This window comes from Diadema antillarum, unplaced genomic scaffold (assembly GCF_040938485.1).
Source record: "Diadema antillarum isolate AM-2024a unplaced genomic scaffold, OU_Dant_1.0 scf00000136, whole genome shotgun sequence".
Classification (NCBI taxonomy): domain Eukaryota; kingdom Metazoa; phylum Echinodermata; class Echinoidea; order Diadematoida; family Diadematidae; genus Diadema; species Diadema antillarum.
The window spans coordinates 1,299,454-1,325,355 of NW_027271025.1; the positions used below are offsets into that span (position 1 = coordinate 1,299,454).

Genomic DNA, 25,902 nt, shown 5'->3' on the forward strand with positions numbered 1-25,902 from the left:
AACTTGCGATGTCATTATTTTCATCAGTGAAAGCCTGGCATCTCGTACCGTTGTATTTCGCTTGTTTTATTTGTTTATCTGTTGTTTGACCATTCACTGTTATTGTCTTGCAAATACCAAATAGATGAATAGATAAATGAATAAATAAATAATATCAATGATAACGACGATAATGATAATAATGATAATCATCATCCTTAAGTCAGACCAAAGTGTTTGTTGAACAACCATTAGGCCCGAGTATGAGGATACAGTGATAGTACTCTACGCAGAACTTATATGTAAATGGTCACTTACACGAGATTGCAAGAGGCAATAAAGCATCGAATGGGTGGCAAGGTCAATTAATTATTACACGCATGTTTGTCCGACCATGACAAAATGAAGGATAAAAACCTGCGATCATGTGACACGTGCAACGTGCAATGTACAGTGTGGTCATTGGGCTGATGAACAACAAGAAAATCAAACAGAAACTCGCCGCTACTCTAATGATCAAACGCAAGCATTTCTTTGTCAACTATGGGACGAAGAAGAGAGGTTTGCGGTAACACCATGTGTATGCACAGTCTCTGAAATGACTGTTGTTCAGTGAGTGAAGCCCTAAAAAGAGGGGAATGAAGGTTGACGAAACCCGGGGTCTTCTTTCGCCAAACAGCAGTCCTCAAGGACTATACACATGGTGTTACGGCAAACATGTCTTCTTCATTTACATCACAATGCTTACTTTCAAACAACACAACTCTGATGAGACTATCTACCTGCCTTTACATAGCATGTATGCTCTACGCAATTGTGTTCTTTAACACGATGACTTGTCTCAGTTGCAAACATTGGCGTTCCTTTTTAAGTGTGGAGGATCCGAGGTTTTTCTATTTTATGTGACTTTGGATTTCTTACATGTTTGTTATCTCTCACTTGTTTATTTATCCTTTCCTTTCGTTTTCCCCTTGCGCTAAGAAATATAGTAAGCGCGAAACAGATATCATGCATTTTTCTATATTTAGTATTACTAGTAATAATAATGTATTATACATTATAATAGCTATGATTATTATTATTATCATTATTATCATCATTATTTACACACAAAAAACTGCGAAAATTTGCGATTTATCGGCATGAAAAAAAGTGTCGAATTTGCAGACAATTGCAGTAACAGGAAGCATTCCATGTTTCTCCATGACAATCCTCAAATGTGATAACGCGCCGTGTACTCTTCAAGACCATTTTGTGGATCGAAGCCAGGATCTACCGTTCAGAAATTTAGGACCTTGTCCACTATCTCAGTGCTCCTAAAAAGTTAAAAAGTCGTTCGAGGCCAATTAGATAACCCAATAACATACCTTGGTATCCATTAACACACATAGTGAAGAAACTGCACTGTCGCAACTAAACGGAGTGCAGATCAATTCAAGATCAGCTTGTGTACATGCCCTTATCTGTGATAATGTTCCAGATGTCCAGCAGCTCCGTTGTAACTCATCATCTTGTTATATTCCCACAGACCGAAACAAGACAAAACACTACGTCAAAACAAGTCACCTCAATATGTCAATGGACATAGAAGCTCATGGAGACGTGGGCAGGCACGCCTTAGAATGCTACGAGCTTTCTAAGCACTACGGTCGGGGGAAATCTCGAGTACAAGTCCTGCAAAAGCTCGGAATGAAGGTACCCAAAGGAAAAATGTAAGTGTTGAACTAAATTGTGCAAATGGTATATTTTGATTCTCGACAAAGGGTCTTTCATAGGAAAGAGAGATAACAATTAACCATTCTTTGTGGCCTATTAAAGATCACCTTTAAACGCTTTCTAGAGTGCAATGGCAGTAGAACAAGTATCATAGACGGACGAACATAAAGGTGGAAATACATCAAAAGACCTGTGCAATGTGATGCATGTCAACTTGTGATGATTTGTAGTTTCCTAATCATATACAAGTATGATAAATGAATATTTAGATATGTGCCATGATATATTCATATAATATTGACTGGCCTTGAAGGAGATACCAGAAAATATTGCCCAAACTGAAAGAATATTGCTCGAGTCGAAGACGAGGGCAATAGGCTTTCTATTTTTAGTTGTCTCGTCTCTTTACTTCTATTTCTGTTTCCTCTCTCTCTCTCTCTCTCTCCATTTTCCCTTCTTTTCTCATTTCCCGCACACTTGTAGTTAAGTTATTCACCTATTTTTTCCCTGTGAGGTGCCCACGTAGTACGTGCACAGTCTTTTGAGTAGGTACCTCCACTTTTTTCGCAGAATGTATAAATATATATGTATGAAAAATGCCTCACTTTGTAATGATTACTGACAAATGTTATTCTTTGCTATCTATGTATCATTCCCTCAAACGCATGTCGAATTTATACTTTTTGTACATTCTGTTGAAAGAAGTGAAAATAAAACCTTTGAATTGAAAAGATATTCTTTCAGTGTATTATATTATATTAATAATAACAATATTATGATTAATATGATTATGATTATTATTATTATCATTATTATTATTATAGTTTGTATTATCATAATGATGTTGGTCTAAATCAGTGTGCAAATTGTTTTTTTTTTACTGCAGCTGATTAACAAATTGCCTTACATCGACGTAGATAAGTACTGAATTGATTAGTGTTTCATTAGAAGCTATGACAAAAGAGATCATGGGCATATATTATACTCGGCAGGAATTTCATAAATTCTAATTGATACTCGGGCAAGAATTTCATGAATTTGAATAATTACGCAGGACCCACTGCAACTACAATGATTAGAACCAGCACTGGTTGTCGGGCGGAAGCTCAGTGGTTTAGTGGATAAGACGCCTGTCCGCAGATCAGGAAGTCGTAGGTTCGAATCCTGTCCGAGTATTTATGCAATGATTTCTTTTGTCATGGGTACTTCTTAAACACTGATCAATTCAGTGCATATTTTCGTCGATGTAGGGCAATTTGATAATCAGTTGTGGTGTGCAAGTTAGTTTAGGTGATGCCATCAAGTTACAACTTTCTAATTCTGCGTAATTGTAACTAAAAAAGTGTGTTCACGAAGCATGTTTTGATAAAGAAGCGATAGTACCACACCCTCTATAAGTCACCACTGATAGCAAGACAAAATAAAAACAAGGTTTAGATTTATGTTTAGGTTCTTGTGAGTCCATGGCGTCACATTATGACGAGCAACCCATGTTCCCATTTATTGGTAGGCAAATCCAATTAATACGTAAGATTATAAACATGGTACCATGTAGACTGTGACAAAGGACTACATTGCACTAATTCGAGTACGGAATTTGGAAAGTATGAATGGGTCAAACCAAAATAATTGTTTTTATCTCTTGAAAATAAAGTATCAATTGAGCAAGTTTATATATACTTCACCCTGTTCAGAAAACGTGCAACATTGTCTGGACTGTACTTTTTTTCTCTAGCTACGGCCTGCTGGGTCCAAGCGGATGTGGAAAAACCACGTTGTTACGATGCGTCCTAGGCATGTTAAGTTACGACGAAGGTTTAATCCTAACTTTCGGACGACCACCGCTGACCCGGGGTCACGGAATACCCGGAAATCGTGTAGGATACATGCCTCAGGTAAGCTCTCATGAGCGAGTAAGTTGTCGACAAACTTGAGGGAGTACAGACCTTACCGGATGGTGCAGCCATGCATGGGCAGTATTGATTTCTTTTTCATCCTTCCCTCTGCCCAGAATTTATCACACAGTGCAAGGCAAGCATAATAATTATCAGAAACTTTAGTACTGGACGCCCGTTCGCTCGATGTGCTCATTAATGAAATTATCACACATGAAAAGAAAAAAAAATCTTTCAGATTACCCACACCTCTTTGGACATTCCCTTATGCTCTAGATATAAGCGTGAATTCAACTTCATCAAGTGTTCTTTGACATTGTTACTGCACATTTTGGTAATTTGCACTTTTTCGTAAATTACCAAAATGTGCAGTTACCAAAATGTGCCGTAACTATGTTACGGCACATTTTGGTAACTGCACATTTTTGTAAATTTACCAAAATGTGCAGGACATTGACGGCACTTTTTGGTAACTTTCTGCTCCTCCACAATCATCACAAAAACAAATTGTAAGTGCAGTTGGTTTTTGTCCCCACCGAATGAGTTCGGCAGCCTAAAGGCCGTGTCACACCTTTCCGGGCAAGCTACGCGGGCTTGTTGGGAGTAAGGTTTTCCCAGCACGCAGGAAAATCATCTCGTCCGTAGTTGCCCGGAGCTGGGCACGCAAGTCCAATTTACCCGCAGCCAAATTTTGAGCAGCACATCGCAGACAACTCCCACGCAGGTACCTCGCAGTCCCCGTATGCGGTCAGCGCGGCCAGGATAATGACATTCTGTTATTTCTGTTGGACTTGTGCCATTCCTTCATATGAATTTCTGAGTTGTCAGCCCCAACGCGCCTGGCACGCAGGTCACACAGAATACCCGCAAGAAGAACATAAGTAGCACGCATCCAGCAAGTAAGACACATATGCACAACTCGCGCAAATCCTTGTCCGCCCTCAGGAATTGTCCGGTATGCTGGAAAATCCTCACACGCAACAGGCCTGCGTAGCTTGCCCGGAAAGGTGAGACAAGGCCTTAACGTGGTTACGGGTAAAAAAGGGATTTGCGTGCGCACCTCCGGGTGCGCAACTACGGGTGAGATACGTGTTAGGTACTGTTACGTGCAGGTCATCTGCGGGAACCTCTGGGTAGTAAAAATTGTTCTTCGCAAGTCGCACTCAAGGCTTGCCCGGGCAAGCTACGCGGACTTGTTGCAAGTAGGGATTTTTTCAGCATGCAGGGAAATTTTCTCCGCGCGGACAAGAATGTTTACGAGTTTCGCACTTGTGTCTTATTTGCTAGACGCGTGCTACTTACCTTCTACTTGCGTGTATTCCTTTTTACCTGCGTGAGAACTTTGAAACCGATCCGTTTTCTGTTACGAGCGACTTACGGGTACTGCGAAGTACCTGCGTTGGAGTTGCCTGCAAGGTGCTGCCGGTAAGGGTCTCCTACTGGTGTTCTGCGTGTACCCCCGCAACTCACTCGGAACATATTTTGAACATGCTCAAGGCCTTGTCATACCGTATCTGGGGAAGTTTGACTTGCGAGGAAGCAAATTTGCTACCCGGAGCTCTCCGCAGTTGGTCCGCACGTGACAGTACCTAGCGCGTATCTCGCCTGTATTTGCCCGGAGGTGCGCACGCAAGTCCGATTTACCCGCAGCTAAGTTTACAGCATGACCAAAACTTTTTTCCGGGTGAGTCGTGGGAATTGCCCGCAGAGGTACACGCAGAACGCCAGTAGGAGACCCTTAGCGGCAGCACCTCGCAGGCAACTCCCACGCATGTATTTTGCAGTCCCCGTGTGCGGCCACAATGACATTCTGTGGTACTTCTGCCATTCCTTCAGAGGAATTCCTTCACTGAGTTGAGCCCCACGCACCTGGCACGCAGGTCACACAGCATACCCGCACGAAAGGAATCGCAATAGCTTACTCGAGCCTTAAGCTCGGTTGAGCTAAATAAATGTCTTGCCTGTCTTTACTGCTGCAGCAGGACCATATCATCTTAAATCCTTGACCGTATTATAAATCTCAAGCCCATCAATGGTTTTTTTAAGTTCAGTCACCAAAATGTGCAGATTGTCCAAAATGTGCAGGCAAATCCACTTTTAACTGCACATTTTGGTAACAGTTGATCCCGTCAGATATAGGTGCGCTATCGGCACATTTTGGTAAATTACCATTATGTGCAAGTTACCAAAATGTGCCGTAACAGACATTCCAATATTTTACATTTTAAAAACTGTTTTGAAATAATTTCAGCATTGACTGAATATTATCGAGTCATTTTACTATCTGAAGCCGCAATCAGTGAATTTTATTTAAGTTCATTAGTTATTAATGACTTAAGCTTGTATTTCTAGGAAGAACTTTGGAAATTTCTACCTTAAAGGGATGGTACAGTATTGGTGGAGATGAGAATTGGGCTTTTAACTTTTTGAGATACCAAGAAAACACTTATGATATAGTACAGAGCATACCATTTTAAGAGGAATTCAAAGTTTATTTGATGAGAATCGGGTTTGGAATGACTGAAACATCCAAAACAAAGTAAAACAAAGCGATCGCAATTAAGTATGGGTCCCACGCTTTATTAGAATCGCTCTTTTTTAGATATCTCAGCCATTCCAAAACCTCGTAGAATGACATGCTCTTTCATATTTCATAAAAGGTTCTCATTATCTCACCAAAAATGTTAGAAACCTGAAATTAGGTCTCAACCAAAACTGGACGATCCCTTCAAATAGATATATATTCACAGTACTTTCCAATGAAAACTTTCCAGCGAAAATGGCTTTTCTTTTGTCATAACTTGTAACATATCACACAAATTCACGTCGGATGCTAATCAGAGCCGTATACAATACTACTAAATTTTAAACTTATATCACAAGATATTCCTGTTACTGTAAATTAGTATATTATGTTTACCTTCGCAAGACCCGAGAGATATTGGCGGAGAGTACTTACGTGCAGGCTGCAAAGAGCTGTTAGTGCCGAGAACGGAATTCATGCCGCCCACCCCAAAAGGATGCGGGAGACATTTAAAACTGTGATAATAGACTTGTCGGAGTTCTTATTACATTTCTTTTTCTTTTTCTTTTACCCAGGAGGTGGCCCTGTACAACGAATTTACCATCAAGGAGATGTTGGTTTACTTTGCCACTATCCACAAGATGAGCCGGAAGGAGACCAATGTCCGGCTAGACTTTCTCGTCGATTTGCTCAACCTACCTGAAAAAAGCCGCATAGTTGCTCACTTGAGGTAAAAAATAAAATAAAAAAAAACAAAAAAAAAAACAAATTTGTTGCAATTACACCCATTCTATTGTGGCCGACAGCAAAATATCATTCCTTTGCAAGTATACAATTTTTTTTATGTATACAATGTTTTATACGTTTACTTTAATTTTATTGTGCAGCCAAGCCGGATATTATGATTCACTTCATTTTAATATATTTGGTGTACATTCCTTCATTGAGAAGTATGAAAATAAATTGAATTGAATTGAATTGAATTTATATCAAATTACCAGGCGACCCAAGGAGAGTCAGTACAATAATGACGCGGCTGATGTACAGATGATATTCGGAATTTCATCAAACAATATTAGATTTTGTCGATGGTCAACGTTCCTGAATTTCCTTATGCACTCTATTTCTCGATTTTCATTAGTATTACTTCGTGCGTTCTCTTTAGATTTAACAATTTATTTCTTTGTCTTGTGTGCAGTGATTTTTTTTTTGTAATACTAGGTTGAACTTAATATGTTCCCAAGCTCCCACGGCAGCACCATTTTTTGAAGCGTAGTTCATTAAGACCTTACTAGGTTTGTCATCCGCACTGAGACAGCTATGGCATAAGTATATTTGATAGCCTAAACGATCTGGCGAGCAATCACAGCTTGTCACGCTTGTCCATCTCATCCTCCACGTTGCCTCACGTCTGTTCCGCTTTTGTTTTGTTTGTTTGTTTGCTTTTGGTGGTGATCTGAAACATTATTGTCGTGACGCAAGGCAAATGTCATCGCCAAACCGAAGCCCAACAGGCTAGTTGGTGATCTGAAGAGCTACCGCTCGATATCGCTCTTATACGTCCCCTTCCAGTTGTTAGAGCATCTCATCCTTAACCCGCATAGAACCAACTGTCATCGTGACTACAGCTTCCAGAAGAGGAGGCAGGTTTCCGAAGAACTAACTGCACAGTCTATCAAAGTGTGCTGCTCACTGATGATATTGCAAATGCCTTCGAGGTTGGTCAACAGGCAGGCGAACTACTTGTAGACATGACGGCAACATGGCAGCATGGCGGCAGGGTCTCATTCTCAAATTCCTGCGAATGGTCCCTGACCGGCACCTGGTGTCGTTCAAATTCAGTACAGTATCATCTTAATCCGCGGCTTCATGCGCAAGGCAGATGATGAATAGATCAATCACTCTCAAAGGTGCAGAAACGGAGTTCTGCAAGGCACGGTTCTAGCAGTCACCCTCTTTGATATCTTCATCTACAACCTTCCCAAACGACGTCACCACAGTATGGCTTTGCTGATGACCTTGCTCTGCTGCATTCTGTAAGAACTGAGCTGTTGCAGAGTATGCGAAAGTTTGGAGGCTCAAACTCAACCTGGCCGAAGCCACTGATACGACTTTCTCTCTTGCAAGCAGGGACACTAACAGCCACAAAATTCGACACCAACATACCTTGGACTTAAACTAGACTGTCAGCTCACCTGCAAGCAGCAAATTGAGTCAACGTGTTTCGCGCTAAAATATCATCCGGAAACAGCCTCCTGCGCCGACTTGCGTGTTCATCTTTGGAAGCATGAACAAGCACTCTTGCAACGTGTGCACATCCCTTTGTCTGCATAACATTCTGCCTCTGTCTGGAGAAGGAAATGTTCAACCCAAGAAACAGGATGTGACCCTCAATGACACGTACCATGAGGACATTATAGGCTGCCTCCGTCTTACACCAGTGACGTACTTGCCTGTACTGTCAGGCATTGCTTCACTCTCTCTACGTAGATAAAGCTCCACTCATAAGCTACTGAAGAAGACCCCCAAGACCCCTCATTTTTTTTTCACACCAGAATCGAGGAAGAATTAAATAACCCTTGGATCCCAGCATCTTCCCTCCTTTTCAGCCGGCATGCAGCAGCCCTTGCTATCTGCAAACCCCAATATGATCAGACAGTGGAGGAGGGAATGGAAACAGGTGGACAGGGTAACCCAGTTTACCATCACATCACAGTCAAACCCACACCTGGAGCCCAGCTTCACATGAGAGACCGGGTAACAATCAACTGCCTGCAAATAGGAGTTAGCCGTTTCAATGTCAATATGCAGCGCTGGGGTCTATGCCCTTACGCATATTGAGTGTCCAGACATCGATCCACCTGCAGGAAAAGAGGCAAACCAGTCAGATGCAACCCGGTAACCCTGTCTTAAATACGGCAGCTCATCGCCATTGCATAAAGGATATCATAAGATAGAGGAAAACGCCGTGGCCGATAGGAATGTAATGTAAACATAGCATAACGTATGTCAATTTCCCTCGGCCAATTTATCCAGTCATCTTGACTGTAATGTGGAGCTCTGACAGATTTTTTTAAATTATTATTGTAACAACTTCTTCCATTTAATGTTAGCAATATTTCATTTCTTCCTCTTTGCTCAACGCCCAACCCTTGTTTATCTTGTCACACTGCCCGTCCGTCAGTGGAGGTCAAAAAAGACGAGTTTCTTTCGCTGCCGCTCTCATCCAGTCTCCAGAATTCCTGATCCTGGATGAACCGACGGTTGGTGTGGACCCACTGCTAAGAGAAAGGTAGGTCAATCTGCAATTAAAACTTTGATACAAATTTTGATTGTCCGGAAAGTTACTAACATCTATGGTATTGTCAATGATTTGATAGGGATACAACGAGTAGGTCAAAATTTCATCCAAAAGTAAGACAGTTTGGTCCCATAGTACTTCTTTAGTAATAAAGATATACATGTAACTCTAAACTCAGGTCACACAACCTACAAAATCATGCTTTGATTTTTTGTTTTTGTTTTTGTGAACTCCATCCCCGATTCACATAGAGAAATATCCGGGGAGTTGTATCTTGCCGTCGTTTATCAGGATATTGTTCTCGCTTTGTTTTTCATCCAATAGGATTTGGGACTACCTTTTGAAGTTTGCCTCTGAAGGGCGCACCACCATTATCATCACGACGCACTACATCGAAGAAGCTCGCAGCGCTGACATGGTAAACTGGTCTTCAGTTACAATCAATCACCAATAAGCAATTTCTAATATTTTATTGCACCAAAGGCAAGTCACTGTACAACTTTGTGTCTTCCCATATACTCTACCAACACTCATCGATCATCAGTTATTAAAATGATCTTTGCCTGGCAAGTTTCTCTCTTGATGAGGACGTCTTACACGTGCGATATATTACTTCATGGTCTGCACAGGGGTGTTGACCAAAAGTCAAGCAAGTGAGTTGTGTCATATTCTGTTCTGCTGTTATGACCATTATGATAAATAACGTTTTTTCTTTTGGGGGTTAATACACAAAAAATACTCGTATTACTTTCTACAGGTTTTTTTTTTTCTGCACAAAATAAGCAGGTCGTGCAATTCGTCATAGACAGATAAGAGTAACTTTTATTGATACTCCGGTTACAAGTTCTAATAAGTATTATTACTGTTTTTGCCCCTCTAAATGTGATCTTTTGCTAGCGTGTAATACCAGGTATCCTAACACATAGCACAGTTAGTGTTCTTCTTCAAACCATCCTAAATCCCCCTGAAGTACATTGGAAGCTGACAGCAGCGGGTATATGTAGTTAAGATTCTGTCTTTCTTCTATAAAGGTTGGTTTGATGCGTAATGGAAAGATCCTTTCAGAAGACAGCCCAAAGGTCTTATTGGAGAGACACAATCTACCGGTAAGAGCAACACGGGTTTCCTGAGCACGTTGAGCTTTATGTCATATTCACAATTATCTCATATCCTTTACCGATACAGTTTTTCACACTTGATTTCATGACAGAAAAAAAAAAACGTTCTCTTATTGTTCATTTTTCTCCTTTCTCTCATAATTTTGTTTGTAAGATTTCTCCCAGTTCCTCCTCCCCGTCCTTTTTGACCTCCGTTGTCAAGACTAAACCTATTCATAAATATTAGCTTCAAGATTTCTGCCATTTCTACTCTTCCATTAAAAGTGGACGCGGAACCAAGGAGGTTTGAGAAATAGAGTAACAACAGTCTCATTCCCTTTGATCCCATGTTCCATGCCGCCTCTCAGAAAGATTTGAAGTATGTTCTAAACTGGAGCTGCCTCACAGATAGAAAGACAATTGATTCATGTGGCATTGCATCATGACTCGCAACTCTCAAAGGAAGATATGTCTTTATGATGGCAATTGCTTTTCACCGTCCCTTCTTAGAAAACAAGCGTCACATTAATAGTACAGGCACGGGGATGTGCGAATAAAAATTGTACAAAAATTTATGAAATGAAAATCAAAATAACTCGTTTTTACATGACTCTACACTAATCTAACATATAAATGAATAAAGAACTATACTCGAAAATTATACCATATCAGTTTCATTTGTCGCAAGCGATCGGACAGATGGTGAAATCGGCTTTGTAGTGAGAGTACAGTTTCAAACATTTTCACGACATACAGCTCAGGTTTACTTTTTTGCACATAATCTAGGACGGGATTTACTTTTGTTTCATGTGCTTTATCATTAAGAGAACATTCATTCTATTTGACAAAGAAACAAGCAGAATATAGACGATATAATGATAGAGTCTAAAATGAATCTTCAGATTGCTGAAAAAGACGGCCGCATGGAACCCTGATCATCGAAGGCGCAAATGCACCTGTGGAATTCTTTTGTGCATCAATAGAAAAATGGCAGCTGTTTGAATAATTACAGCCAGTTGGAACTCCACCTCTTAAACCTCCTTGGCGGAACCAAGCTTTCCAAACGGCGTCTTCCCGTCGTCCGTCGGAAGTGCTAATGATTACATGCAAGACTCTCATGTGACAAATATTTCGCAAACCTCATTACTCGAAATATCATTAAACTTGGTGAGAAATACACCTTAAGTCTTTAAAACCCATAAAAAGCTGTGAGTAAATATAATGTTCATTAGTGAGTGTGCTCTCATCGTTGCTTACGCGTTTTGCCCTCGAAAAGAAGATGGTTTAGGGCTCACATCGAGATGTCACTTAGTAGGAGTTATGTGTTAGGCAACTGTAATCATCAATAAACATTATCAAGGATACTTAACATTAGAACTTAAAGGGCAAGATACAGGATTTACTTTGTTATTGCAGACATCATTATTTTACCCATTTTCGACATAGCGTGCTTCGATTTACATGATCACGAGATGATTTTCTTTCAAAATCAAATTGCTTTGTTCGTCCTCAGTTTGACACTGAATATTGTCTTCTTGACGGCAAAGAAGAAGTAACATTCGAGTGCCACCTTGGTTAACTGAATTATGATCGATCGCTAGGAGTATCCTCTCTTAGATGTTTTTGCAGTGCAAAGTCAATCGCTTTGACAAATCGATGGCTTCAGATATATTGCATAATGATGCTTTCATGCTTGAACTCTGAATGTGTTCAATTATTGTGTCATGCATTTTCATGTTTATTTGCAACAATGCATATATTTTTCTTGTGTGTAGACACTTGAGTCAGTATTTCTGAAGCTGTGTATGGCCGATGTGAGACCAGATGATGCACAGGTAGGTTTATACTATTTTTCCCCTTTTTTTGGTATGGAATCATTACAGTGAACTGTGAAAGCTATGCATATATTCCACTGAAAATCAACATCATATCATCATTATCAACAAAGAGGACACGCACCTACCACAGATTGGAGCAGGTACTCACAAAAGAATCATAAATGATATAATTTCAACCGATTTAAGCATAATTTCAGGTTTAGTGGTGACATGAAGTACAAATTGCATCTCTGTGGTAATCACTCAGAAAGCATCATCTAGCATATAATAATAACAACTTGATATACGCAGCTTGGGTTACCGTTCGTTCTGATGGTTTGCTAATCCGAAAATGAATTAAGGTTCGTTTTTCCAAAGGTTCGTTCGTGCGAAAACGAAATAAGGTTCTTAATTCAGAAGGTTAGTTTGTATGTGCCCTTTTTAAAATATTTTTGGATTGAACATCGAGTTACATGGAATGTGTGTGTTGCGGAATAATAAACGTACAAAATAACGAACGATATTTAATTTTCGAATTAACCAACCATCCAAACATCGGAATAACGAACATTAACCCCACTGTTTGATACCAATCACGATATTGTATGACTACTAAATATAAGAATATTTGTATGCATTTCTAACATGCAGGCGTGCACTTCAGACGATTCAGTGACAATTGCAAACGAGAGCGCTCCTACAGAGCGGACAAAGCTCATTTCTTCCACGACGAGGCAGGAAAGCACGAAATCGTACACGAACCCAACATTCGATGAGCAGCATTGTCAGCCGACCAAGAGACTTCGGGCAAGATCCAATCATGTGTCACATGTTCCTGACTACCATTACGGTGATTCTACCTTCATTTGTCTTGCTGGAGATTATACGGCAGTGAAGAAGACCAATTGATATAATCAGTTTTATAAATCTCTTCGTTTCATTGCACGCAGCATTGTCCCAATCAATATTTTATTTCATGTATACCACACTGGGTCTCATTTATTCACAAATTGCAAAACTGATTACATGTAACAAAATAAATTGAACGCAATTAATTACAGCTATATCTGGAAGTTAAAATGCCTTAATCAATTTTATCCATTCGGCTTGGCTGACAAATATTTGTGGTTCAAAGCTGTTGTTTTTTTAATCAAGAATTTCTGATTGCTAACATAATTCCAATAAGTCTAATGCTGTACGGCCGAGCCTGTGTTGAGAAAGTAACATCATTTTGTACATGATTGAAAAGTGACCCTACTACACTTAAGTTTGGGAAATCACATCCACATATAGCAATATGTGGATCAATCACAAAACTTACTTTAACCGAGTATCGTAAAATAACATTTTTGATACATTTCCAAAACAGTCATCATACCAATTAACATTCTTTGACATTTCACATGCTATCTTCCCAAAAATATATATAATTATTGATTTGTCCGAATTTCAGTTTTGCATTTCTTCACATTTTTTTTTGAGAGAGAATGATAATATTTTATCATTTTCAAAAGGGCTATATCTGTTTTCTGTTTCAATCTCTGCTCTAAATTTATCAAATGCCTGAATATCATTATGCTTATCTGTCCTGGTAAGACCATTTTGCATGGCAACTTTTTATTTTACAAAAAATCATCATCGGTTTCCATCGGTTTGGGATGATCATACATCTGAAGAAGCAATTTTGTGAGCGACATTTCATTCACTCCTGTGGACTTTCTCAAGCAAAGTGATCACACCGTTTCTCCTTAAAGCCCCCGCACACCTGAGCGAATGTAGGGGGACGAAGGGGGACGAGTGGGAAAAACGCACGAAATGCGCGCGAATTCGACGATTTCAAATAAATTTGCCTTCAAATCATCCAATTATAAACTAAAGTCAAATATGATTAACGAACGGTAAGCGAAGGATAGATATGACATGCGAAGGATAACGATTTTTCGGTTCATTTATTTGAGTAAATTGCGGCCGAAGTCGAGCGAAGGGTTGATATGACCCGATAAGACGAACGAACAATGAGCAATGGTTTGATATGGCGTGCCATTGGAAACGAAGACGAAAGAATAGATCAGGCGTTCTCGTACGTGTGTGTGCGCTCCTCAGGGAGTATAAAAGCGACCAGGTCCGTCCAGATTTCAGTGCGGCCAGAGAAATCATCCACGCAACATTTACATTTAAAGGACGACAAAGATAAACAGTAAAATCAGCCGGAAGATTCCAGTATTTTTGGCACTGTAAACATTAATGTTTTTCTCGCAAAAATTGTGCGAGTACGTGGAAGGTGATAGTAATCACGATGACGAGTTGGGTAGATATGAAGAGAGTTATTTCTTATGAACATATGTGCAAAAATGTCAGGAAGCTCATCAATTGAAAATTTATACATAAAAATACCAACATTATAATGAAACAAATCAATCAATTTCAGATTTTTGCTTCTACACAAAAGATCATTTGTGTGAAATAAATATCCAATATTATTATAAGAAGAAAAAGGGTATCAAGCAAAAACTGAGATGAATTGCCCCAATTGCTATCATTTTAGCAAAAAAAAAATATTGAAACAGTAACAATGGAGGTGAGGTGATAACAAGTCTGACGTACCCCTAAATTGACTCGACCTACCCCCTTTCCCCTATTGTATCATACCTACCACCAACATCGCACCAGATAAATTTGTAGTCACTGTCCACTATAGCCAACAGGATTATACTAAAAAGTCCTTGAAGTTGCAGCATAGCGAGCCGGACAGAGGAGGCTTTCTGATGGTCACATGCTTGCCATCAATAGCTGCCACACAGTGGGGAAAATTCCACCGCTTGTAGAATCCACCAGCAAGCTGTTTCCATCCATCAGGGGTTGAAGGGGCTGTCATGACTTCATCTGCATACTCGTCACATATGGCCTGACACACTTCCCTGGCCACTACAGATAGGGTGTTTTCAGGCACCCTCCACCCATACTGCATGTCGGAGTACTTGGTGCCAGACACAAGATGACGGAGAGTAGCTGCCAACTTGAGACCTTCTTCCAGCGGCTCCCTGTACTAGGTGTACTGCCTCCTGATTCTTCCTCTGACCCTCTCCAGGATTTCATCGTAGAGTTCAGGGGGCATGGAGAGAAATTTCTTGAAAGTCGAAGGGTCTTCTCTTCGGAGCTCAACCAACAGCTGGTCGTAGATTCCAAAAGCCCTTCTTCTGGCAGGGTTCAGCCACGTCCTTCTCCAGATACGAAGTCGTCTGAAACCTCGTCTCCATCTGAATCGGCCTCTGATGAACTGGTGTAGGTTCAGCTGCTGATGTATAATATCATTCTGAGCCATTGCCAGTAAATACTGGACTCTGAGGCGGGCTGCATCTTCCATTTTTCTGAAGAAACTTTGAAACTTTCAGGTGGAATGTTTAGATATGAGTAGCGTGGTGAGTGGCTGGTCACAGAGAGCAGCTCAGCATTCACCAATTTTTTCGTCAGGTCATTCGCTCGTATCCGTATCACTTCGCAATCCATAGTTTGTCATAGTATCTCTTAGACTTGCCTTCGTGTATGCATCGCCTTTCAAATTTAGTAAAAGTCAATCTTAGTTTCCCTTCGCATAGAAGATGGCAAGCGAAAATACGTTTGTCATAGTATCTTCTTTCTATGCGCAAGTCATATTTAGTCATCGTGTTGCTTCGTTTAGGGTTCATTCGAGATCTGTCCACCCTGGCAAAAGCGCGATGAGGGACTATGCGTGACAATAGCACACGAACGATAAACGAACGATTACTGCAGACTAAAATAAGAGATGCAAATGACAGACGATTTTTCAATTCGTCGGGAAATTTTAAATATGTTCACAAAATCCCGTGCGAATTTGAATAATCGCAACTTAGTTCAGAAGGTTTACGAACCCAAACACGAAGGGTAAATATGACTTGCTGTTAATTACCATTGAAAACGATTTTTCCAAAAATGCCTTTCGCCAGCCATCGCAAGTCATATTTCAGGCAATTCGCTCAGGTGTGAGGGGGCCTTTACTGAGTGCTTGCCTTCCGATTGCTGAATAGCAGATCGGTGATAAAGTGTACACTAAACTTTTGTTGAGCGTTGGGTTAATTCTCTTTATCCAGATGCACTCTTCCACCATTCCTGACCAAAAATTCCTTTAAAGACTAGCATTGTGACATCATGCCATCCAATGTGTTGTGTCCTATGTCAAGGACGTGTCCGGCTAAAGCGAATGTAATGAGTTGTTAAATCAAAGGGCTCTTTCGTGTTCCTACAGTCCATCATTTAGGGCTCTGCTTGTTTCCCGAGCATAATAGTTTGGACAATCTGAGAAGGCAACCTTATGTATAATATTATCCGGTCTTTAGTATGTTTGAACTCTTAATACCCTTGTCTTGGAATGTTCATTTCAGAAGAAGAGGCTACACTGTTGACGAAAGGGAAAAATCAACGCGGATGTTTGGTTCTTGATCGTCATTTTAGGGGTCTTTGTCTCATCAATGCTGGGTATCCACATGATGTTAGCACCTTGTCAGTGTGTTGAAATTTACTCTGAAGCGCATCACTGTCCGAATATAAAGAGGTATCAACTTCTCCCTCTTTGCTGAAATTCAACACTTGTCTCAACTATAATGCCGGTGAAACAGGCAGAACCCTCAATGATCGACTGAAGAATCACATTCAGCTTTAGCCGATCACGCCCGTAACACAGGAAACAACACTGGGTGACGTAATGCCACATTGCTAGCCTTTTGATGGAACATTTGGTTCAGCAAAGCGGTAGAGTCCATGCGGAAGAAGATGATTAATCACACGTTCAACATGAATTGATTTTACACTTTATCACCGATCTTCTGCTCAGCGATCGGAAGACAAGCACACAGCAATAAGAAACTGTGTGATCACTTGGATTGAAAAAAATCTACAGGGATGTGGATGAAAGCTCGCTTTCAAAATTGCTAAAGGTTGCCAAGAAGCCATAACCGTCATTGTAATTCGACATTTAGCTCAATTAGAAAAAAAAAACCCCAATATACTACTAATATGTCATTTAACTTTTTTTTTTCAAGTTCTGACATACTTAGAATCATTCTGTACAGTATCACCTACAAAAACAATGTTTTATTCTATCCGGTTCTCAAACAAAGCCCAACCTCTATGTCTTTTACTTAGTCTCAGTCATGTTTTCTTGCATATATTATTACTCTTGCTGAACTGTCAAGATAGTTGAGTGTATTTCGGTAAGATTTTGCCAGGGAGGTGTCAAAGAGGGAGATAAAAGTTATCACATTTGAAGTCAAGCTCGTGCCGTCGATAAATTATGCGCATATCTGAAGGTCTTATCCATATGACAATAGAGAGAAGCCGTTACCAAAACTTGAAATCTTACAGGAAAAAAAGGTCACCCACTGCAGCAGTTCGCTCTCTGTTTATTATTCTATCAGAATGCAACGGCGCGGCGGTAAAATATAAATCTACTGTTGAACAGTAATGGTGACTCTGATAACTTCCTTGATAACATATTATAAGCTTCGTTTCTGCCTCTTATTGCTAAATTCACGATAAGTACTATTCATTCCGCTACCTCTTTTGATAATATTTTTGCTAGCCTTCAGCCTTTCCCAAAATCAGGGATCGTGGTGAGCGATATATCATACCATGTCACTTTACAAATGGACCAAAGAACTAAAATACAATTCGAAAGCACGTATTGTGTCGCAAATCCACGCCGCCTGGAAATATCGCTCCACTTCAAGAAAAACTTTACTCATGAAACTTAATACACATTTATGCATATTCTGCTTCACAGTGATTCTCTTGGGAATTTTAGGGTCATAGGGTCAAAGGTCAAGGGTCAAAGGACAGGTTTAAAATGCTAAAAGTTTACTATTCAATACTGAAATTATACTTTTTCTCCCTGCTTTGGAAATAACTCAATTAAAAAACAGGGTCAAAGTCAAGTAAAAACCATCCAATCTCCAAGTACCTGCTCTCTTAAACAATATAGTCATCCATCCAATTAAACCTAGTTCAAGAAAAGTGAACATTCAACACATTTGTGGCAAATATGTCATTCTAATATTTTGACAATTATGTGAAACTCATCACACATTGTCAAGGGTACTATAGACCTATTGGGAGAACCATGCATTGTGGTGAAGGCATACCAGTCGCCATAGCGACATTTCTAGTCTAGAAGTGTTTTCAAAACGTATACTCGGATGATAATATCCTGTTTCATTCATAATTCTAATAGCATAATTTTATAAATGTACACGGTAAGCACTGCTTACATAAACCTGTACTATGTAACTTTACATGTCCATCCATACGCACGGCACATAAGTTGAGTCCTTGTACGTTATGTGGGGGCGCTGTGGCATAGTGGATAAGACTCAAGACTCCCGATCGGAAGACCCGAGTTCGAATCCCGCCCTGTGCTTAGTCCTTGGACAAGATGTTTTTACCCACCAAGTCCCTCTCAACCCAGGTGTATAAATAGGTACCTGGCAACGCTAGGGTAATGATAATGGCAGGGCCCTGTGTTAGAGCAGTGGCAACACTGAAGAGGCTACCCTGGGTAAATAAGACATTATTATTATTATCATTATATGATTATCATCATTATTATGATAACGTATGTATGTGGCGTTTCCGTTATAAAACTGCCCTTTCTTTGAAATTGTTAAGCTATATATTTGTTTATACCGTGGGGGTCTATATGTTAGAAGCACTGCTTCATAGTAGTCCCCTCCAAATTTTGAATCATATGCAAAAATGTCAAGATGTGTGGAATATGTGGAATATATGAATAAATATCATTTCATTGACACTCAACACGCAGCATGCGCAACATTGCATACAGAGAATGATTGACACGCCGCGCGTCGATCACGTGCATGGATTGAAACCACTGATGTGTATGTAGTTGAGATCAGTGATTAATGGTAAACTATATTTTACATGTATTTACGAACACGATTGCCTACCTAAATTTGAACAATCGTGGAAACCTACACCGAGGTTTTTGGTGTTTGTCTGTTAAAACGGTATCCCACCCTGACTCTCTCTTGCGGTTTTATTGCCCGAGACGAGGACTTTGTTCTCCGGACATTGTCGCGACAGGTCTGTTAAAACAGGGTTTTGAGAGCTAGAGCTGTGCTGAGTATGACTTTAAAGCGTATAGGAATGTTAACATCTTATTGTAATGCTCTAGAACCCTAACATGTGTGTGCATGGACTACGTAGAGTTGCCTCTCCATCTGTAGCACCTCCCGCATCTAGAGATGCAGACAAACACATAGAAATCCAATATCTATGTTTTCGTCCCTTTCTCTCAGATAAGCCTCGTCTGAAATGCACAGATCTCCTACCCAGCATCATGAGCATGTGGGCTCTTTTCATCAAAGACTGGATCAAACTTGTTCGCAACCCTGGGTATGAAAAAAATTTTTGTTTGATTCGTGTACCATTACCATAAATATATTTTGAGGAACTGTTGGATAAGAATAAAGAGTTGCTTTATGAGACTTTGATACATTGCCATAATTCACTTGCAAAAAAGGGTTACATGCACCTTTAATAAAGTACTGTCGAACCAGCCAGCTGATTTCACGCTATCAAATAGTAGAATATACTAAAAGGACAATGAAACCTAAATATGTATAATAAGTTAGGAAATGCAGCAACAATAATGAAACACAGTAAAGTTTGAGGAAAATCGGACGACCTATTGAAAAGTTATGAACTTTTAAAGTTTTGGTGCCGCCATAGCAGAATTAGAAGACTACTACAATTCTTAACGTGACGTATCGGTAAAAACGTAAAGAAGTATGAAGAGAGTCTCATAAAATGTCCATTTTCATGAAAAGTACACATTCCCTCTTTTTGTTACTAATATATGTTGAAGGTTATATCATTCCCCTTGCTTTCTGAACAGTTGTGCCAAGTGCTAGAAGGAAGAGGCATTGCTGATTGTATGACTTAATTGCATCATTTTTATGCCTCCGCCACGAAGTGGTGCCAGAGGCATTATGTTTTCGGGTTGTCCGTCTGTCCGTACGTACGTCCGTCCGCATTCGTTTACGCGATATCTTGAGTAATATTGACTGGAATTTTACCAAACTTGGTCCAAGTATAAGGTATGATGGGGCAATTACTTGATGAGATTTTGGGTGAAATCGGCCAAAGGTCAAAGGTCAAGGTCAAATCATGAAATTGTATTTGTTTACGTGATAACTCAAGACTGGATCGAGCAAATTTCACCAAACTTTGTCCGAGGATGATGTATGATAAGACAATTACTTGATTATTTTTTAGTGCAATCGGACAGAGATCAAAGGTCAAAGATCAAGGTCAAATCCTAAAATGTATCTGTTTATGTGATAACTCAAAATTGTATGAAGCATCTTTCACCAAATTTGGTCCAAGGATGATTTATGATGGGGCAATTAGTTGAGTAGATTTTAGTGACATTGGCAAGAGGTCAAAGGTCAAAAGGTCAAGGTCAAATGCTAAAAATGTTGCTATTTTCCCATATCTATGCAATGCCCGAAGGTATTTTCTTGAAACTTAGTGTAGACATGTACTACTACATAAGGATTCTCCAGAGAGAGTTTCATGTCATAAGGTCAAAGGCCAAAAGGTCAAAGATTAGGTGAATGTCACAATTTAACTTTTCTCACAAATGATTCAATGTATTTTCATGAAACTTGGTACATACGCATGTACTGACTGGCAGGGGTTATCTAGGGAACTTAGGGGTCATGGGTCGATAGTCGGGGGGTCAAAGGTCAAGGTCAACTCCTCAAAATTTTACTATTTCCCTTATATACTAGTATATGCAATGCTTGCATTATTAGTTTTAAAACTTAATATATACGTGTATTTCCTAATGGAGATTCTCTAGGAAATTTCCAGCCAGAAGGTCAAAAGTCAAAGGTTAAGGGTCAAAGGTTTAAATGCAAAAAAAAAAAACTATTTTGTACTGAAATTACACTTTCTTCATATCTTGAGAATTACTCAATGCACAAACTTATAAAAGGGTCGGTCAGAAGTCAAGTAAAAATCCTCAATTCCCCAAATATGTGTACCTGTACTCTTAGACAATTATAGCAAACCCAGTTCAAGGAAAGTGAACATTGAAGATACATGTATTTCTGACAAATCTGTCATTTCAGTATTTTGCAGGTTATGTGAAACTGTCATCACACATTGTGAAGACATTGTACTATACACATATTGGTAGAATCATGCATTATGGCGGAGGCATCAGTCGCCATAGCGACATTTCTAGTTTGCTATTGCTTTTGATTTGCCAATGTTAGCTATGCACTAGTGGATATGCTATATTGTATAATATTGATTGTGGCGAACAAATGTCACTAAGAAGACAAACATTGAATACAAGTAGTTAAGACACTATCAGTCTTCATGCGATCGGGCTATTCATACTTTATGTCTCCTTCCCCTCAGACTTGCAGCATTCTATTTTTTGGTTCCAATCTTGGAGATCAGTCTTTTCTTCCTTGCTATCGGCGCTCCTCCTAAAAACCTTGCGGTTGGAATCGTCAACCTGGAAGACCCACCTCAGTACAGCAAATGCTTCCTGGATCAACTCGACAATGAAACTATCATTCAGGTATTAGGTATCAGTCGAGTAGTTGTACGTCAGTTTGTTTTTACATGATTCTTCCTTGAACCTTGAATGGATAATCCCTGCAGCAGTTTGTAGAAAGCTAAACTGGGATGGATTGTGCGATGGCGACACTGGCTAACGGTGCTTAAAAGTGCTGTCACTATTGCCACAGTAAAATGTCAAATGCATGCAAGTAAAATCAAGTTGTCGGGCTTACAGCAGTTTGGACCCTACAGGAGGCTGCAGCCTTCTGATACTTGGTAGGGCAGCCCACTGGAAGGTATCAACGGTATAGGTGCAGTGACGGCACTGTATGGAAGGTGGTTCCAGACCCATACAGTGCATGGGTAGAAGGAATATTTTAGGGGTCAATTGTAGGTTCAGGACAGAAAAGCAAACTCGTCTTACGAGTGCTTTGAAATCGTTACCGTGGGGAATGTAATGCCGTGATAGCATACACCGTGTTGTGATCCTCATCCACCATTTAGCTAGTTAAAGGAAAACAAACGATTGTGCACAAATGGTTCAAGGATTCAGGATAGTGCCGTGAGCTCTTCGGCCCATCGCAAACTACTCAATGGTACTCACTCAATAGTTACTACCATTGAGTAGTGCGAATGCAAGGTCGGAGTTTGAGGGGGTTTTCCACCTTCCAGACTATAACCGCAGTGAAAGCTGTCTTGTTGCTACGACAGTTGAAGGCACCGACGAAGATACCGGTTGAGTCGAAAGCAGGGATAGTATCTACGAGGAGCCTGACTTTAGGGAGCTGGTATACGTTGATAATGGACACATCTCGAATTTAGTAGCCACCAATTCCACAACAGAGTCTGGAGGGGAGGTAGCCGAGTCCCTGTTGAAAGTGGCTGTTCTATGGATGTCACACTCCTTGTAAGCGATCAAGGTGTAACAGAGGATTTTTCAGTCGGGAGTTATTACCCATGTGGGTTTCTTGAAGAAGGATGATTGTACGTTTATGGGTGTGTAGTAAGTGTAAGCTCTTTGGTAATGCATTCCACATTCAGGTTCAGTACAGTAACGCCAACCCGTGTAACATCTTTCCATGCCTGTCCTGAGAAGGACACGTGTTCTAGGTTGGCGCCAGGCTGCATACTTTGGATGTGTGTTGGGTTTAGCTGCTGTACTGGGTTGGATGTTGTTGATAGCCGATTGAATAAACTTTAATATGGTATAAGACACAGCATTTGTTATAAAAATCTTCTATGAAAAATATACACTGGAAAAAGTGTTTAGTTTCTCTGTCTTTTCCTCTTTTTTGCTGAGTGTAAGTAGATAATAATGTGTGTATACTTAAAGTCGCCTTCGGAATAGTTAATTCACTATAACATTGCTCCATGTTAATAATAATCTTTGTACCTCTCAAGACAGACAATGGTTGAGTTTTAATACAATTTTCTTCAATTGTCAGAAACATGTTGACACTATGGAAGAAGCTTACAAGAACATTGGAGAAGGAGCGTATTGGGGAATCATTGAAATTCCAAGCAACTACAGTCATTACTTGCAGCAACGGTGAGTTGATGCTATGATTATTACGCTAATTGCAACTATTATAAATAAGCCAGTTAGCTTCAGAATTACTATGGCGGTGCTGTTTAGGCAGTTTGCCTACTTGCAGGATTATTTCCACCGTAAGCACTTATTAACAGATGACGAACAATCATGTAGGCCTTAACTACACGATTATGTAATTGGCGTCACTTCCATCCCCTCTTTAACTACACCAACACACTTCATAAGTAGTACAATGTCGTCGGTCTTATACCAAAAAGGCCTTAAAGAACTTCCCCTGTTATGCCAAATGGGCACTAATAGTGTACAAAGTCTATAGTGGTAAGGGCATATTGGCATAACAGTGGAAGAGGTTTAAGGCCCTTTTGGCATACGACCGACGAGTCATGTAGTTTTCTCGATATCTTTTGCTGTCTCTACAGCGTCTCCATATCATTAATTTGACAATATTTAGATCGCATTCTGGTAATTTATCCGATCGTCGACGGTTCACTTTGAGCTGGGTGTGATTTAGAGCAACACAGGGCTTGTTACAAGCGATAACAGGTAACTTTTGCAAGCACGATGATACCGCTAGTTGAGCGTACCGCGTTGCGAAATTTCCTTCTGTGCATACTCAAATCCAAAAAACTTCCCGTCTTGGGGAAAAAGAGAGGTTCTCAGCCAAAATAGCGTCCGGTCCCAATGTTGGACACGATTGAGCAGCCAGCCAATCAGCGATCATGTCGCTACGGCTGCGTCCACACAGAAAGACGCATAATGTCATACCGACGCATGTCGCAGAGAGAGAAATGCGTTGACTATCCACCAAATAACGTAATAGTCAACGCATATCACCATAATTTAATTTTTATTAATTTGTGCAAGTCACCATTCAAGATATTTCTACACTGTATTTCTACCTTGATATGATGTGACTACAGTGATTCTAGTGTTTACAATCCAAAAAGGATGCCAGTATGACAGCTCGTACTGCTCACCCACATCGACTGCCACATCCCTAAGACACCGTTGTTTTCCCATAACTCCCCCAAAATCTGTAACCTCATGGGATAGTTACTCCAGGGCTTGTTCATTATTATTTTTGTAGGAGTTTGTTATGAATCACAATTCAAAACAGGTTTCAAAACAGCGTTCAAGCAATTTGAAGTTGAATTTATAATGCTGGATTTTAGATCGAAAAGTGAACTCGGCTTCTGTTCAGTAATACTGTACTACGCAGTTTCACCCGGAAATGAAGGTCATCTTCGGGGTACGTTTAAAAGTCACACACCTGTAGATAAATCTCCCCATACCCACGTGGGAAAAGTAATCGTAGAAATACGATATTCAGAATACACGACCAATTCAGAGTGTATGCACGAGCATACACGAGCGGTTCAGATATGTATTGTAATGTAAGTTGTTGTTTTTTCTTTTTTATAAGCAATTTGTATGTGGTATTATTAATGCTATGTTTCTTACTGTGAAGACTATCTCAATTCGGCTGGTCTTGGCTGCCATGGTAGTTGTCTTTTAATCCATTAATAGATGAATGAATGAATAAATTAACTAATTAATTAAAAGAAAGAAATGCATATTGTGTAATGGGTATGCAATACAAAATATCCGCTACGCGAAATGGCACGCAACACAAATTATTAATGTCAAATTGGTTTCACCTTATCTACTGTGCATAGACCTACCACAAGCCAGCATAATTCATGCGCAGAGGATGTTTTGTGGCGTACAACTTCAACAATGTATACGTAGTTTGTAAGTTTCCTCATGATGCTCGTCCTTCCTCTTTCCTCTCCTTCCACTATGTCACTTGCCTTGCCAATCGCTCAGCTGTACGTATATTATGCCATGCCATGTTACAATTGCTGTTTGAAAGCATATACCAATATATTTGTGAATGAATTTTGAAGAAGAAAATGATGTGAATCTAGTTGATTGTAAATATTATTTGCCCAAAAAATTTAATACCCGTATAGATACTTTACACTGTCAAACTGAATCAGATTTAAGCTTTCTACATTTCAATGCTCGCAGTCTACCCAAAAATTATGACAGTGTACATACTTTGCTATCGTCCCTTAACTTCGATTTCTCATTTATTGGTATAAGCGAAACCTGGTTGACTGAAAAATCACCACCAATATATGATATTGATGGTTACTCCATGATCCGCTCTGATAGAACAGACCGTCGAGGAGGCGTCGCACTGTTTGTTGCAAATGCGTTCTTTATTATCTGAAAACTGGGATGACATCCTTGCTTATGATAACGTTGATGAAGCATATAATGTATTTTGGACTAAATTTTATTTTCATTTTGATAGATATATTCCACTGCAAAATAAAAAGAATACAGGTAAAAAATCGAGACACCAATGGATTACACGAGGAATCTTACAATCAATAACAAAGAGAA

The 25,902-nt window shown here is 39.9% G+C and overlaps 1 protein-coding gene across 1 annotated transcript in view; it reads left to right on the forward strand.

Moving 5' to 3' along the window:
- Positions 1 to 25,902, forward strand: part of LOC139720997 (ABC transporter G family member 23-like) — a 105,479-nt gene that overhangs the window by 33,469 nt on the left and 46,108 nt on the right. Inside the window, exons 4-14 of the mRNA XM_071632328.1 lie at positions 1,508 to 1,691; positions 3,431 to 3,590; positions 6,690 to 6,844; positions 9,299 to 9,406; positions 9,740 to 9,833; positions 10,447 to 10,521; positions 12,288 to 12,347; positions 12,981 to 13,179; positions 19,658 to 19,754; positions 21,792 to 21,957; positions 23,384 to 23,487. Coding sequence (XP_071488429.1) covers positions 1,508 to 1,691; positions 3,431 to 3,590; positions 6,690 to 6,844; positions 9,299 to 9,406; positions 9,740 to 9,833; positions 10,447 to 10,521; positions 12,288 to 12,347; positions 12,981 to 13,179; positions 19,658 to 19,754; positions 21,792 to 21,957; positions 23,384 to 23,487 — 1,402 coding nt within the window. The remainder of the gene's footprint in view (positions 1 to 1,507; positions 1,692 to 3,430; positions 3,591 to 6,689; positions 6,845 to 9,298; positions 9,407 to 9,739; positions 9,834 to 10,446; positions 10,522 to 12,287; positions 12,348 to 12,980; positions 13,180 to 19,657; positions 19,755 to 21,791; positions 21,958 to 23,383; positions 23,488 to 25,902) is intronic.